This window comes from Chrysemys picta, chromosome 3 (assembly GCF_011386835.1).
Source record: "Chrysemys picta bellii isolate R12L10 chromosome 3, ASM1138683v2, whole genome shotgun sequence".
NCBI lineage: Eukaryota > Metazoa > Chordata > Testudines > Emydidae > Chrysemys > Chrysemys picta.
The window spans coordinates 138,295,000-138,309,926 of NC_088793.1; the positions used below are offsets into that span (position 1 = coordinate 138,295,000).

At 42.9% G+C, this 14,927-nt stretch overlaps 1 protein-coding gene across 1 annotated transcript in view; it reads left to right on the forward strand.

Annotated features, from left to right (window-relative positions):
• WDR64 (WD repeat domain 64) overlaps nt 1–14,927 on the forward strand; it is a 127,725-nt gene that overhangs the window by 103,870 nt on the left and 8,928 nt on the right. The window contains exons 16-23 of the mRNA XM_065589127.1: nt 2,781–2,873; nt 5,943–6,027; nt 8,028–8,064; nt 9,302–9,453; nt 10,210–10,315; nt 12,521–12,582; nt 13,608–13,717; nt 14,613–14,801. Coding sequence (XP_065445199.1) covers nt 2,781–2,873; nt 5,943–6,027; nt 8,028–8,064; nt 9,302–9,453; nt 10,210–10,315; nt 12,521–12,582; nt 13,608–13,717; nt 14,613–14,801 — 834 coding nt within the window. The remainder of the gene's footprint in view (nt 1–2,780; nt 2,874–5,942; nt 6,028–8,027; nt 8,065–9,301; nt 9,454–10,209; nt 10,316–12,520; nt 12,583–13,607; nt 13,718–14,612; nt 14,802–14,927) is intronic.

The following is a 14,927-nucleotide window of genomic DNA, read 5'->3' on the forward strand; positions in this document are numbered from 1 at the left end:
TCCATGCCCCCTCTGCATCAAGGTCTAGTAATCTTGAGCCTTCTGGCTTCAGGGCTTCTCTCATCTACAGTCCCCATAACAGGGGTAAGCTTTCTGCCTCCTGCCATGCCTAGGAGCTGTTAGGGAAACCTGAGCCCACCCTCTCTACCAGTTCCCAATGCAGAGCCCAGCAGCTGATAGCTAAGTTCTGCACCCAGAAGTGCAATGCTTCTGTTTCCCTGGGTCATTCCTACCAGTGCCCTCTTCCCCAGCACATACAAACAAGGCATTAAACAACTGAAATCAAAGATAAAGCTTCAGACCTGAGTGCCATGAGCCCCTTCTCTGTGGGTTTGGTGAAGTCACCACCACCAGAAGCCTCAGGCGATAGGACATCCTGTAGGGCTGCTTCTCAGGACCTGAGAATGTACATCAACTCACTTCCACTGTTTACCCTCCTACTGACCTGGTCTGTTCTCCTTTTGAGCTCCTCTTCCAAGCCATGCATGCTTTGCACCTTCTCAACCCCTTCCTTACTGGTGTGGTGTTTGTATACACCATCACACCATGCAAAGAAGTAAAGAGATAGCAGGCCAGGCAGTCACCTTCTCATGAGCTGGGACTAGGACAAAGCCAGCTGGCTGCCCTTTGAAGATGACTGAAGTGGAGCAGTAGAAAGCCCCCTCATCTCCAGATGACATGGTAAAGGAAGACCACACGTTTTTGCATGAAGATGCCAAGTGTGGATGGACGTGAGTGGGCAGATGGTGGAAATGGCTGGAACTCCCTTCATTTCTTCTGGAGGAGAATCCTTTACTGAATTCCTCCAGACATCAGTGGTTTGGCTATGAAAAAAGAGAAGGTTTGGAGAGGTTTGCTACAGTATTGATCATCACTACTTTGCCAATATCTAGCTGTAGTAGGAGAGCTCTTCTCCCTTTCATCTGAGTGGCTGCTGGTCTGCTCTCTGACCTTCATGCTGTTCCCAGCGCTACTAATATGGTGCTTGTTTTAGATTCCATATTTGTTTTCCCTTCACCTGTCTTTTGGTGGTGCTTTTCTCCGGAAGGCTTGTATCTTGCTACAGTGGCAGACGACAGACTCCTGAGGATTTGGGATTTGGAACTAAGAACTCCAGTGGCATTTGCACCTATGACCAATGGCCTGTGCTGCGCCTACTTCCCACATGGTGGGTTTATTCCCACAGGGATGAGAGATGGCCACATCCAGTTCTGGAGTGCCCCCAACGTCCTCTCATCACTTAGGCACGTGTGCCGTAAAGCTCTCCACACCTTCCTAACAACGTACCAGGTCCTAGCACTACCCATTCCCCAGAAAATGAAAGAGTTCATCACCTACAGGACCTTTTTAAACCCTGAGTAGTACATGGGGTTCAAAGAAACCTGGAGCTGGCTGGCTTCCTTTCTTCCTTCCAAACTTTGCTCTGGAACAGAGGAGCAGCTGGGGTTATAAAATGGTCACAAAGACCCACTACGCTCTATGGTTCTAGTATGAGAAGGATTTTTGTTCCTCTGTTTGGGGCTGTATCTTTGACCATGTAGGTTATTTTAAGACCATTTTATAACCCCAACTGTATTTTGGTGGTGCTCCTCTTGATCCTCACAGTTTTTAAATATTTTTCATTTTTGTGCCCAAATTTGACAAAGAGAAATCCCTTCAAAACACCTTCTTCCCTAATTAACTGCTCCAAAAAGTTGTCATTAAAAATACCACTATTATCACCCCTAAAGCCTCCAGAAACTCTGACGTTATGGGGGCGGGGGAAACACAAAGACCCTGAGAGTTCCCTCAATCAGTGTTCTACACCTTCCCATATCTTGCCCACCAGGGATTGGCAGGATGGTCTAGTGATCATTCTCTGTATGGTCCCAACTTTCTAGCAGCACAAATCTGATCTCCCCCTAAGAATTGTCACATGCCACTGAACAGTTTTGTCTAGCTCTAGTAAACTCATTTAATAAGCTTGTAAGTATTTACCTTGAAAACTACACTGTGGCTTAGAAGAAGCTATTAGAACTGGGCACATTAATAAATGTGCCAAACATTCTAAATAAAAAATGGGATTCTGGTGATATTTTTCATCTTCATCAGTTTCTCTTTTGGACAAAATGCCAACACTAAAACTTCAACAACATTTTATATTAAAAAAAAAATGGTTTTGAAATTGTGGGTGAAATTCCACTTTTTCCCCCAAAGGGGGTGAGGGAGAAATGAAAGGGGAATAAACGATTTAACTACAGCTCTGCTTCTCCCTCCCCTTGCAGGGGTAGAGCTGTTAGTATGGCCACATGGAAGAGAAAGGAAGGGGAAATGTTGGAAGAAAATAGGGCATTGTACCCATGATTCACATGACTGGACTGAATGCCAAGATGATGGCAATTTTCTGGTTAAGTTAACGTATTTTTCTTAAATGCTGAGTCTTGGGGGACTGAAAGATTCCCCCCCCCCCAACTGCACCATTCCATCAGCTTCCAGGCTCTTAGTTCAGTACCTGGTGGGGATGCTTACAATGGCACAACATACACTAAGCCTGCTCTGTGGGTTTAAAAGAAAAGTGCGGTCTTTTCTAAAGATGTCAAGCCAGAATAATTCATGAACAACAAACTGACTTTACAACATTATATGTGGCTTCTTACATGTAACATAAGCCCCGGAAACAAAAATTGTTTCATTCTTAAGAGTTTATGTATTTGTCTATAACTTTACCTAACAATCACTGTAATAAACATAAAAAGTGTTGAAGTGTGTGACAAATCGTGTACAAACCTCTTTATTTCCAGGGATAAAACTTATCAGGCTGGTCAAAATGCTGTCGCTCAAGTATCTGGAGTCAATGCCGTGCTATTCCTTTTCCGGAGTGCTTTCTTTTCCAGGTAACTGAATTGCATGCACTGCATTATGAATTTTGTTCTGTTAAATTGGCATAATTTTCCCACCACTCTTTTACCCCAGGATAACCTAGAGCTGAATTGAGCTAGATTAATTGGATTTTATTAATCCAGTTACAAACCCAAGTGGGCGCTTAGCTTTCCCATTCCTTCGTCAGTGTCTCCTTACATGTTGCTCTTTAGGTGTGAGATGCCCTCTCTATACCACTTCACTAAGCCCCCCCCCACCCTCCTTATTCAAAAGTCTCCTAAGCCTCACTTCTGCTCCATAAGAAGTTAATATAACAAATTTATTTAAAACCCCAAATTGCTCCCTCTTCTGATTTTTTTTTTTTCCAGTGGCTCTTCCCTTCTTTTAAGTTGTCTTGTAGACTGCAAGCTCTTTGGAGCAGAGACAGTTTTTTATTGTTATTTGTACAAACCTCAAGTCAGGTTTTAACAAACAATAGTAGTGGCAGGCCAGTATTCCTCAAAAATTAACTTGGAATGTAATGTATGCGGGACAGATGCTCAGTCGCAAAGCCCATATGTCTAGAGCGGAGGGATGAGCATGTGTGCGTTTTCACAAGCACGCATTTTCCAATGTACGTTCATAGACACCTGGCAGCCTTGAGGACTTAATTTGGATTAAATACTTATGCAGTATTAAGGATTTAAGCAATTAAGCAGCTTTATGCCCCCTTGAATCTGTAGAGTGATTTGTGGTCTTGTATCAGAGGGGTAGCCGGGTTAGTCTGAATCTGTAAAAAGCAACAGAGGGTTCTGTGGCACCTTTAAGACTAACAGAAGTATTGGGAGCATAAGCTTTCGTGGGTAAGAACCTCACTTCTTCAGATGCAAGAGGTGAAGAAGTGAGGTTCTTACCCATGAAAGCTTATGCTCCCAATACTTCTGTTAGTCTTAAAGGTGCCACAGGACCCTCTTTTGTGGTCTTGTGTCATTTTAAATCCTTAAAGCATCTTGCACACTTACTACACCTAAATGTGCCATAACCATTTAATAAAGGTTAATCAGATTTTCAGTCTTAAACAATAACATTTGGCCCTTTCTTTTCAAAGAGACCCAGGTAAATTAAATTAAATGCAGTGATTAGGTTTCACAGTTTGCATTTTTTTTATGTCAGGAAATAGTCTGACTATTGAAAGGTGAGGCTCTTGCAATGACATTGAATCATACATGTTTTGCATAGGTTGTATTTTCTATTATTGTTTCTGATTAAATGGAAGCTTATTACTATTACACACACAAAAAGTAAATTAAAAGAACATTTGCTAAGCTTGCAAAGTGAAGCACCCCAAGGCTAGGAAATGCCAGAATTAAGGAGGCACCTTTGCGCATATGCATTATGATCGTCTTTAATTACATGATCACATATCACTTGTTCCACAGGATCCCTGCCTCATTCAGTGCACAGGATGGATGGAAGGATTCACTATTTTGTTGTATCCCCATTGTTCAAAATGTGGCCCGAGGCCTTATTTATTGCACACTATCAAACCCTGCTCTGAAGACAAGAATATTAATTTCCTCATGGATTTTTCTGTAGGGCTCATGAGTGTTTCACAGACATGCATTTATTTTCATAACATTTCTGTGAAATGACAGGGTATTAATATTCCTATTTTCTGGGTGATAATTGATATACAAAAGGTCAAAAGTATCCACCAATTTTGGGTGTTCAATTTGAGACAACTAGCATCTGATTGTGTTCAAAGGACAGCTCCCATATTCATTTTGACTGCAACTTTGAGTGCTCAGCACTTCTGCAAATGAGACCCTACAGTCTCAAATTGGGCATCCAGAAAATTAAGAACACACAATTAGTGACCACCTGTGAAATGTTCAATTCAAGTGACTTGCCCAGCATTACACAGGCAGGGATAGAATCCAATTCTCTGGGGCAGCATTTAACTGCCTTAACTGTGAGACCTTCCTTTCTCTTTCTTGCAGTTCCCTGCCTCATTCGCTACACACCTTCTGACTTCTGCCACAGTCTTCTTCATTACACAACCCTGATCCACTCCTAGGACAAGTCCACCCATTGCACTGAATGAAGCAGGAGTGTTGGGGGGGGGAATAGCATGTGATTAAGTAATTAATGGCTGTATCAATGCATAAGCTCAGGGGAGCTGAACTAAGGTTGCACAGGCAACCTCATTTTTTAACTGTTGAGTGCTTCTTTTGCAACCTTAATGTTCTTTTAATGGTGTGTGTGTGTGTGTGTGTGTGTGTGTGTGTGTGTGTGTGTGTGTGTGTGTGTGTGTGTGTGTGTGAGAGAGAGAGAGAGAGAGAGAGAGAGAGAGATATTTCCTAGGTTATTAAAAAGGGAAATCTGAAAAGGAGAAAATCCATCATGGAGCACCACAGTGACACCTGTGTGTGTGATATGCAGGGTTGGAGCCTTTAGATCCACAGCACAGACCTTTGCCACTTGAGCTAATGGAGTAACTGATAACAGTAGTAGATTGTCATCCTCTGTGTGTGGATCCGCACTAGAGGGGAATGGGACATTTTGCCAGTGGGTTTCATAGATATTTGCTGACAGCAGAGGCATGGTGAGACTCAGAATCTTAGGTTCCATTCCAGGCTATGGAGTGGAGTGTGCGCTGGTGGGCACAGATTCATCTGCCTGTTCCTCACAAGTGTAACCCCTTTTACCCTGTCCCCTCCAATCTCTCCTCTCCCACTCTTCTCTTCCCCATCCCTGACATCTTATACCAATTGCTTTGCCCACAAATCCTAGTTTCACCCCTCTGCTCTCCTTATCTCAGCTTATCCTTATCTTAGCTCCCAGTCTGCTTGCCTAGCCAGCACCAGTCTCTCTCTTCCCCCCCCCCCCACTCCCCAGGCTCTTGTCGTCTTTACTTACATACTTAGGTTACTTTCTAAAATTTTTGAAAACTTAGCCTACCTAGTGGAGACACAACTTACCCGTCCCCCCAATAGCACTGGCTAATATTAACTATAGATCTCTAACATAATCTCTGAGAATGTCAGTAGTCACCCATATTTTATTATGTGCCATCAACCATATCTCTGAATTGTTTTCCTTAGTCTCTCCTCCTCCACCACTTCATCCCTTGTAAGTGATATGACAGCCACACAGGGTACAGAAGGCAGCCACGTGAGTCTAAACAAGGTATGCTGGCTGCTTTGGTTTCCACTTCATCCAAGCTAAATTTCTATATAGCAGCTAAAAAAAAACCCAGAGAAGCCAGTGGTTTGAGAAGATCAATGTTCTGCCATGCAGAGGCCCCATGCTCCACAGATGTCGGATTCATTTTGCTTCCCAGACTAGAGGGCAAGCACAGCACAAAGATGGAAATGAAGATGGGATTTGGGAGTGTACGCCATTCAGCAGCTTGCTGCTGGTATGTGGAGCGACTGATATCAAAGGTTTTGTAGGATGCATGTCACCAGCATTTCCTGCTTTGATGGGGAATGGTACAGGGCACAAAATGGGAAAATTGGGATTCTCTAGAATGAAATGTGAACACTGAAGCCACATCTGTATGGTAGGAAAACTAACAAGGGTGCCGTGAATAACTCTGGGATATTTAAAGTACTTCCTTGTAAGGGCTGAAGCAATATTTTTGAAATCTACCAGGTAGATTTCAGTATATAGATAAGAATATTTTCATTAGAGCTAACTTGGTGATTTTGTGGTAGTTTTGTCCTGCCTTTTCCTGCCAGAGGAATAGTGCCAGAGCTGCAGAGCCTGGAAGGAAGAGATGCAATGTGGAAGAAAGCGGGGAAGAAATTGTCAGATCAGGACCCAGAAGTTTTAAAAAAATTGCTACAGTCTCATAATTTTTCCCAGGCTCTGTTTTTCTCAACACCATATATACGTTTTTAAATTCCCAAATTGGCATATGCATAATTTTGATCCACACACTCGAGTGAAGCCATTGAGGTACTAAAAATAGAGAAATGGCAATAGGTTGTGGTTGTCAAGTATGTCCCAAGGAGTTAGCACGTGAAGATACACAGGCCAGTACATATTTACTAGATTGAGGAGGCTTGTCGTCTTCATCTATAACCTCTAAAGCACCCTATGCTTCCTAGTCTCCCTCCTGACTTATTGAAATCTTCCACTCCCTCCTACAGATCCTGCCTAACAACTGGAACCACCCCACCATAGCCCTTGGAGACCCTTCAGTGAGTCCAGATCTCTGTACAGTAGAACCTCAGAATTACAAACGCTTCGGAAATGGCTGTTGTTCGTAACTCTGAAATGTTCATAACTGAACAAAATGTTATGGTTGCTCTTTCAAAAGTTTACAACTGAACATTGACTTAATACAGCTTTGAAACTTTACTATGAAGAAGAAAAATGGTGCTTTCCCATTATTTTATTTTTTAGTAGTTTGTTTAACACAGTACAGTACTGCGTTTATTTATTTATTGTCTCTGCTGCTGCGTAATTGCGTACTTCCAGTTCCAAATGAGGTGTGTGGTTGACTGTCAGTTTGTAACTCTGGTGTTCATAACTCTGAGGTTCTACTGTAGTTGACAGAGTGACCCATATAAATGGACACAAAATGAAGATTGGAGGCAACCCACTTTTCCAACACCTCCAACCATGTAGTTGAGGCCATGTGAAAGTTGATTTTAGAGTGACAAGCCACACACATAATTCCAACAGGACTTTGTATTAGGAGGGAGGTTAAGATACAGTTGAAAGCAATGCTTGAGAGAAGCAGCAGACAGAATTTGGCTGAAGTCTTCAAAAAGAGGCGTTTGTTTGCTGAAATGGGGCTATATGTGGGTAAGCTTTGCAACTTTGCTATTTTACCCATTTTTGCTCAAGGCAATGACAAGAACTAGTGAGGAGATCTGCAAAGGCACCTAACTCCCATTCATCTGTGCTTTTGGAAAATCCCCCCCATGGATTTATATTCTGTGTGTTTGTCCATTCATTATCCCAGAAAGGAATTAACTTAGTGTAGACCCTTCTTGGAAGCTGGGACAATATAAGTGAGAAGTTCCACATAAGCCTCTGAGGGAATTAGTTCATTCCTTAAATAACGACAATCTAGAGAACTGTTTCTCTGGGCATGTCAAGGTCCCGTACTGTGTGTGTGCTCTTCTGCTTTCAATTTTCTGGCTCAATTTCTGTTTTATAAATCTTGTTTTTAGGAAGATGTAAACAATGGAGAGTCTTCAGCAACAGTAGGTATGGAATGTGTTGCTCTTTATACTAGAAGATTTCTTGGGTGGTTGGGGAGGATAGGGTGTTTAAACCTGGGGGAAGAAAAGCCCATTTTTCAAGCTGTCTGCCTATTGTCAGAGAGACTTTAAGGAGATGTTTGAAGGTATCAGCTAAAGTGTATAGGAATCCCAGCTGCTCATCCACTTGTGTGGGGTTCTGCAGGGATCTGTTTCATCAGTGCTGGTGTTCAATGTGCATGGAAGGCAGCTGGGGCAGATAATGAGAGACTGAGGGGTGGAAATATCATCAGCATGCAGATGACACACCTAGGAGTCTTTCCTTGAATCTGGACAGCAAATTGTGTTCCCCAGTGGCAGGCCAAGCATGGGATTGCAGCAGCATCCAAATAGAATGGAATTGACCATGAAACCGGAATTTGGCTACAGTCACTATTGATGGTCTTGCTAGTCAGGTGTCCCTGTCAACAGAACGGACACTGAGTTATTTCACACAGGCCACTGGTGACACTCAGTACCCACATGGGTCAGGTTTGAGCTAGTGACCTAGAGGTAAAAGCAAATGGACCCTTAAAATAAAGCTCTTGGTTCACGCACATATCTTTAGAAATAGAGAACAAAGGGGGAAATATAGAAGGCCAAAATGTCAAGTGCTTAGGAGACAGATGAGCTTTGCATAGGGATTGTTGGTAGTTTTGAGAAGGATGGAATTCTCTCCCTGAGTCTGCAGAATATCAGCAGCACCACTCCTCCGTAGGCTACATCTGCAGCCTCAGGGCTGAGCTAGTGGCCACTGCCACAACTCTGCACTTCTACTCCCTGGAAGACTCTGATCAGTGAATCTGCACTTTCGCAGGTCCCCTGGTCATATCCCTTCCCTGCCCCCACAGTTAGAGATGCAGCAGAGCGCTGCTGTGAAGCACACAAGGGGAGCACAGGCCCTCTATGCAGCCTCTCTAAAATCTGCCCCCATGCTGTGAAAAGGGATCTTCGCACCTGTGCAGGAATGGTGCAGTTTGGCACAGGAAGTGTCACGAGAATACTTCCTAAACAATGTGTCTCCAAGTTCTCCCAATGGCTCCTTGCTAGTATTCATGAAATATTTTCAAAGGGGCCTTTGTTTTATAATGAAGTTTTCTTTTGTCAAAGTTAATGTTTTTCTTAGCATTGTGCCATTGCTTTGTGTTCAAAGAAAGAACTGTAAGAACTATGGCAAGAAGATAATGGGGTCAATTATGTTCCAGAAGGGGAAGGGACAACCAACGAGAAGGATGTGCAACCCTCTGACACCAAAAAATCAGCCTCTGGCTTCTCCAGAATCATAGCTGGACATACATGCTCACCAATCCTGGCATCTGCTCATGAAAATGGCTGTGTCTATCTATGGAGCATTGGGGTAACGTATTTGATTGTATTTTTGGATGGGGTTGGGGGTGAAAGAAGAAAATGCTCCACATGTTCAGCTTCCGGCTCTCACCTAACATATGAAGTTATAGGAGGTTTTTTTTCCACTGATCATTATTTCTATTAACACAATTTAGTGCTGCTTTTAACAGCTGTAGCAAAGGGAAAGAGGAAGGGGAACAGGAGGAAAATCATGGCTTAGAATAATTGTAGTGACAACTGTCTGAAAAGGTATGTAACTCCCTTGGGGTCCATCCTTTATCCACCTCCTCTGCTTTTTGAGACAGTGTGATGGCCAAAGCAGAGTCTGCTGCTCCACTTATAAGAGGAAATCTGCCCTGTTAACTGACTCTTTGAAAAATAATGTAGCAATAATGGGCTGTGTACCTGTATAAATGAGTAGAGGGTCAGGTATGACTTGCATGTTGTGCAATCCGGTTGACGTCAATATGGGTTACAAGACAGGGAAGAGTTTGCCTCTAGGTGGCTAAATTAAGACATATTATTAAAAGGTTTTAGGGACTTCAGCGGTTTTAATTAACTGTGACATTGAACCCTCCAGGTATAATAAAGCAGCTCAATGTACGTTATTGGTATAAAATCTGACTAATATGGTTTGCTATTTACTTAATGCATGAAAAATCAAAGCAACAGAAAACTTTGCATCATGTTAACATGATGAAATTTCTGTTGCTTTGATTTTTTGTGTGGATAAAGTATAGAGGAAAGCAGACTTTGTTTGTTTTAGGGAGATTTACTGAGAGAGGTTTTGCCCTTCACAAAGCATCCTGCAATTCCTCTGACTGCTCTGTGCACCGATATCTCTGCTAAAATGCTTTTAGCAGCCACCAAGGGTAAGTGATCGCTTCTCAATCACAGTTCTCCTGACTCTTTGTAGCGGTTGAAAAAGATTATCGTAAAAACATGCTGGGAATGTGGCAATGAAGGGCCAAAGCAAAACTGCATTAAAAATCAAGGACAGGGGAGTCTTCAGGAGTAAGGAATGCAGGTTAAAGCCAGAAGCTAACAACACTGCCAGTACTTTCAAGAGCAGTGTGTTATATTTTCTTTACACAAAGAACTCCCATATACTTACCATCTAAAGTCCCTCATTTTAGACTAAGGGCAAAGATTAACAATAAGAATAAGCAAAAGTCCCACATACTCCATAACCGGCTGCCGCAATTAAAAGCAAATTGACTGCTGTTGTTGCACACAGACAGAGGTAGTTTGTGGACAGTGAAAAGCTCAGTATACAACAATGACTTCTGTTTCATAAATACACAGCAATGTGAGGGGAAAAAGCATTACTGATGCCTCTGCCGTCAGCCCTTTCTCTGATGGTTAATTTAATGTTTAGTGAACCTCAAAAGTTTGAAGGTGGCTTTCATTTGGCAAAATATGCAAAAGTTTGGTTGCTTATCTGAAGCTTATCTAAACCTCTTCAAACTTTGTGACTCTTTGTGTCTTCAAACTTGGCCTGAAAATCTTCTTTGTCTCCATCTATCTCATGAGACATCAGGTATTTACATTTCTGTTCCTGCTGGAAATCCCATGAGAACAGAGTTTCTCACAGTAATTCCACACTTCCTGTCTGCTGCTGGGCAAAAGTGAGATGGAAAAAGCTTTTCCAGGCCTTTCAGAATGTAACAATGGTTTGAGGTTGACACCAAGGTTGCATTGCATTGCATTGCAACAGGGGTATGAATGGGGTAGCATGTGTGGACATGGCCACCCTAGTTGTACTCTAGCTAGCTTGCTAAAAATAGATGTGAAGACTCCATGGCGTGGACGTCAGCACTAGCCAGGCAAACAAATGTGCACCCAGGGAGGTCAGGTGGGTTTGTGCAACTCATGCTGAAGTCCACAACTGTGGCATCCTCACTTCTATTTTTGCTGTCCCAGCTAGAGTACAGCTGGCATAGGTATGTCTACATGAGCTTCAAATCATACCCCTGGTTGCAATGTAGACATACCCTAAAAATGGACAGAGGTTCAAGGGAAAGCTTTCTCTCTAATCAACTATCTCATATTGCACAGGACAGCAAGGAGTTTTTTGACTGTTCATGGAGGAGTATTCCATGCTGCTGTCATACCACCTTTCTCCTGCATTTGATGCTTTCCCCTTTTGGTCACCTGCTTGCATGTTACTGGCTGCAGATTCTAAGTGGCTGCATGAGGTTTTCCTACCAGTTCTGCTCAGTGAGAGTCCTGCACTCCCCTCCCTTCTCCCCACTGCTAACACCCATTGCTATATTGCCTGCATAGCTTCTGTTAGCCCACCTGCTGCTATCTCCTCCTCCTCCCCTCTCATCCTTCCCCACTAGGGCTGCCCACATTTCTCTCTGCCCAAGTGTACAGTTCTAGAAACTAGGTCTGCCACGGGTGGCTGTTGTGACTACCCAGAAGCCTCCTAGTGGGAGAGCAACAAAGGGGAGATTTCAGTGGTGATGGAGGAACTGGAACATGGGAAGAAAACTGGAGCAAGGAGCAGTGGAGGAACACTATATCAAGGTAAATGTTCCCATTTCAGTGGTCAGTCTCCCTCATCTTGGACTGTGTATCTCACATGAGCACACTAGAAAGGCATGAGTTATTTTCTTTGTCATTATGCATGTGATTAATCAAACTCTGCCCAGTTTGTCATTTTAAAATGAAAAATGTCACCCCTATGAAACTCCCTCATGTTTGGTCTATGCAGTAGCTAACTCTACTTAGTGGGTGACCGTCTTTGTGCATTTGTAATTCTTTAAAATTCTTAGATGCTTTTAACAAACAGTTAAATCTATGCTGTTAATGTGACATTTTTCATAAATAGGCTGGAGATCAGTATTTCATTGTAACATATGGACTAACATTTTCTCCTTTGTTTGCTAATGAAATAGTTAAGTGACATTTACATTATCCTAAAAACTAACTTTCAATGCCCAGACCCTTGGCTTCCTTCTACCTTGTCCTTACCCAGGACACTTGGTAGCATATCTAGCAACAGAGGGCACTTAAAAAGAGGTTTGAACCTCTTTTGAAATGATTCTGTTTGTGTTTTTTTTTAAACACAGAGGGGCATATTATGCGCTGGAATACTGGCTCATTCCTAGAAGATCCACAAGATGAAAATAAGGTGAGAATGAAAAATCATTTTTCCACCTGAATAACTTGCCATTTACATATGACAGGTAGAAAAAAATGGAATCATACTTCACAATCCTGAGACCAGTTCAGTCCACTTTCTTCCCATCTACAAATAGTAAGCCTATACGTTTGGTCTGAATTGTCTATTTCAGACTAAGAACAACATTAAGAACAAGAGTAAAATGTCCCTGGCATAACTTGATTGTGTTCAGTGGAGTTACACTAGGGATGAATTTAGCCTAGTGTCTTCGTGCACACTGCCTTCAGCTTGTTTTATCATAACCTCACAGAGGTAAAAATAAGCCGGTACAGTGTACCGCCAAGAGCCGGTATGCCGTGCCGGACCTGACTGGCTTCCCCAGGCTGGATATTTAAATGGCCCGGGGCTCCCTGCAGCGGCCAGAGCCCAGGGCACTTTAAATCACTGCCGGAGCCCTGCCGCCGCTACCCAGGGCTCAGGCAGCGGAGTTCGGGCGGCGCTTTAAAGGGCCGGGGTTCCCCGCTGCAGCAGGAGCCCGTGGCCCTTTAAATCTGCATGGGAGCCCTGCTGCCGCTACCCCGGGGCTACGGCAGCCGGGCTCAGGTGGCGCTTTAAAGGGCTGGGGTTCCAGCCGCTGCGGGGAGCGCCGGGCCCTTTAAATCACGGCCGGAGCACTGCTGCCACTACCCTTTAAATCTCCCCTGAGTCCTGGGGCTCCCAGCCACCTCTGCAGCTGGTAGCTCCAGGGGTAATTTAAAGGCCCTGGGGCTCCCAGCCACAGCCAGAGCCTCGGGGCTTTAAATCTTGATTTAAAGGCCCCGCCTCTTCCGGTTGAGGCTCTGACCCGCACAGGACTCAGGCATACCGGTAAGTCCTTAACTTACTTTCATCCCTGTAACCTCACTTCTTTAGAGACTGAATACAGCCTGCTTCGTAAGGACACTGTGGTGGTAACAATGTTAGAGTGCATAGCAGACTGAAATGTGGCCAGCGATGGTTTTTGTTTGGTTGGTTTTTTGCTTTCCTCCCCTCAGCAAATAAAGCAGCAGCTCTACTGGCGAGCTCATTCCACCAAAGTGGTCAGCCTATTCTACGAGGAGGAGAAAAACCTGGTAGTGACAGCCTCTGTGGATGGTTCTGTCAGGTACAGACATGGCTAACGTTTGTTATTGATTTAGCCTATGGATTCCCTTTTCCCAGAGCTCCCGTTTTTGCCTGACTTTTGTCTAGCTCAGAACTGAAATAATTATAGATATCTGTTTTGGTGAGGAAAAAATCAGTTCTGCATGTGCACAGCTTAGCTTTAGACATAATCCATCCGCTCTTTCTTCCCCCCCCTCCCCCCGAGGTCTCAGATACTTTTTTTTTTTTTTTAGTTTGAACCCCACCAGTCTCACAAAATGTGCAGAGATGGACAGCCAAGTTTTTCTTCCAATTGTGTGAAATTGAGCACATAAAGAAAGGCCCTATCATTCTGGAAATGAGCTCCTTTTTGGATCCCATTTTAACTTTGTGCGGGTGCTTGTCAAATTAATTTTGCCCTATATGTGATATCGTGCAGATTAAACCATTGCAATTTCCTGGCTAAAGAACAATGTTTTATAGCCCCTTATGCAGTTTGCGCTTAACAAAAAAGTAAACTTCAAGTTTCTGAAACAAATTAACAAATCCAGGAAATTTGACTTCTAAAAATCTGTTTGATGGCGGCATCTCTCTACAGAGACAGTTGAGGTTGTTTGAAGTGCTTTAACTCTTCATTTCCATACTTTCACATTTTAGAATTTAATTTTAGCCTTGGCACTGAATGTCTTGGTTTTTAATTATTATTTTTTATAATTATAACATCTTCTAAGGTTTTTCTACCCTTAATTTACTTAATTTTCTATGTACTCTCAATCTTAACTCTGATATTGTCTTATAACTAGTCTACTACACTGGTCAGGGGTTACTGAATTACATAATATTGTTCTAAAGGCACTTCACTTTCTTTCAGTTTCTTAATTTACCCACTTTTTCCATCTCTTCTTCTGCACCTCTAGGCTCTGGCATGCACCAAATGGACACTATGTTGGTTACTTCGGACAGCGCAGGGTGTTTGAATTATCAGAATCCAGTGATTTGATTTTGCCCTGTGATGTTAATGAATTTCCCGTTCTAATCAAGGAAGACAGCAAGTACATGGAAAAGAAGCAGAAGTTTGAATATCCTCTAATACTGGACAGGAAGAAGTAAGCTCATAAACACTTATTTACACGTGCATTGGGGACTATGAACAAACACATCATACTTTTAGAAAATCTTTCATCTGAGGATGTGTACTTTGCAAACAAGTTTTACAATACTCCGTGAGTTAG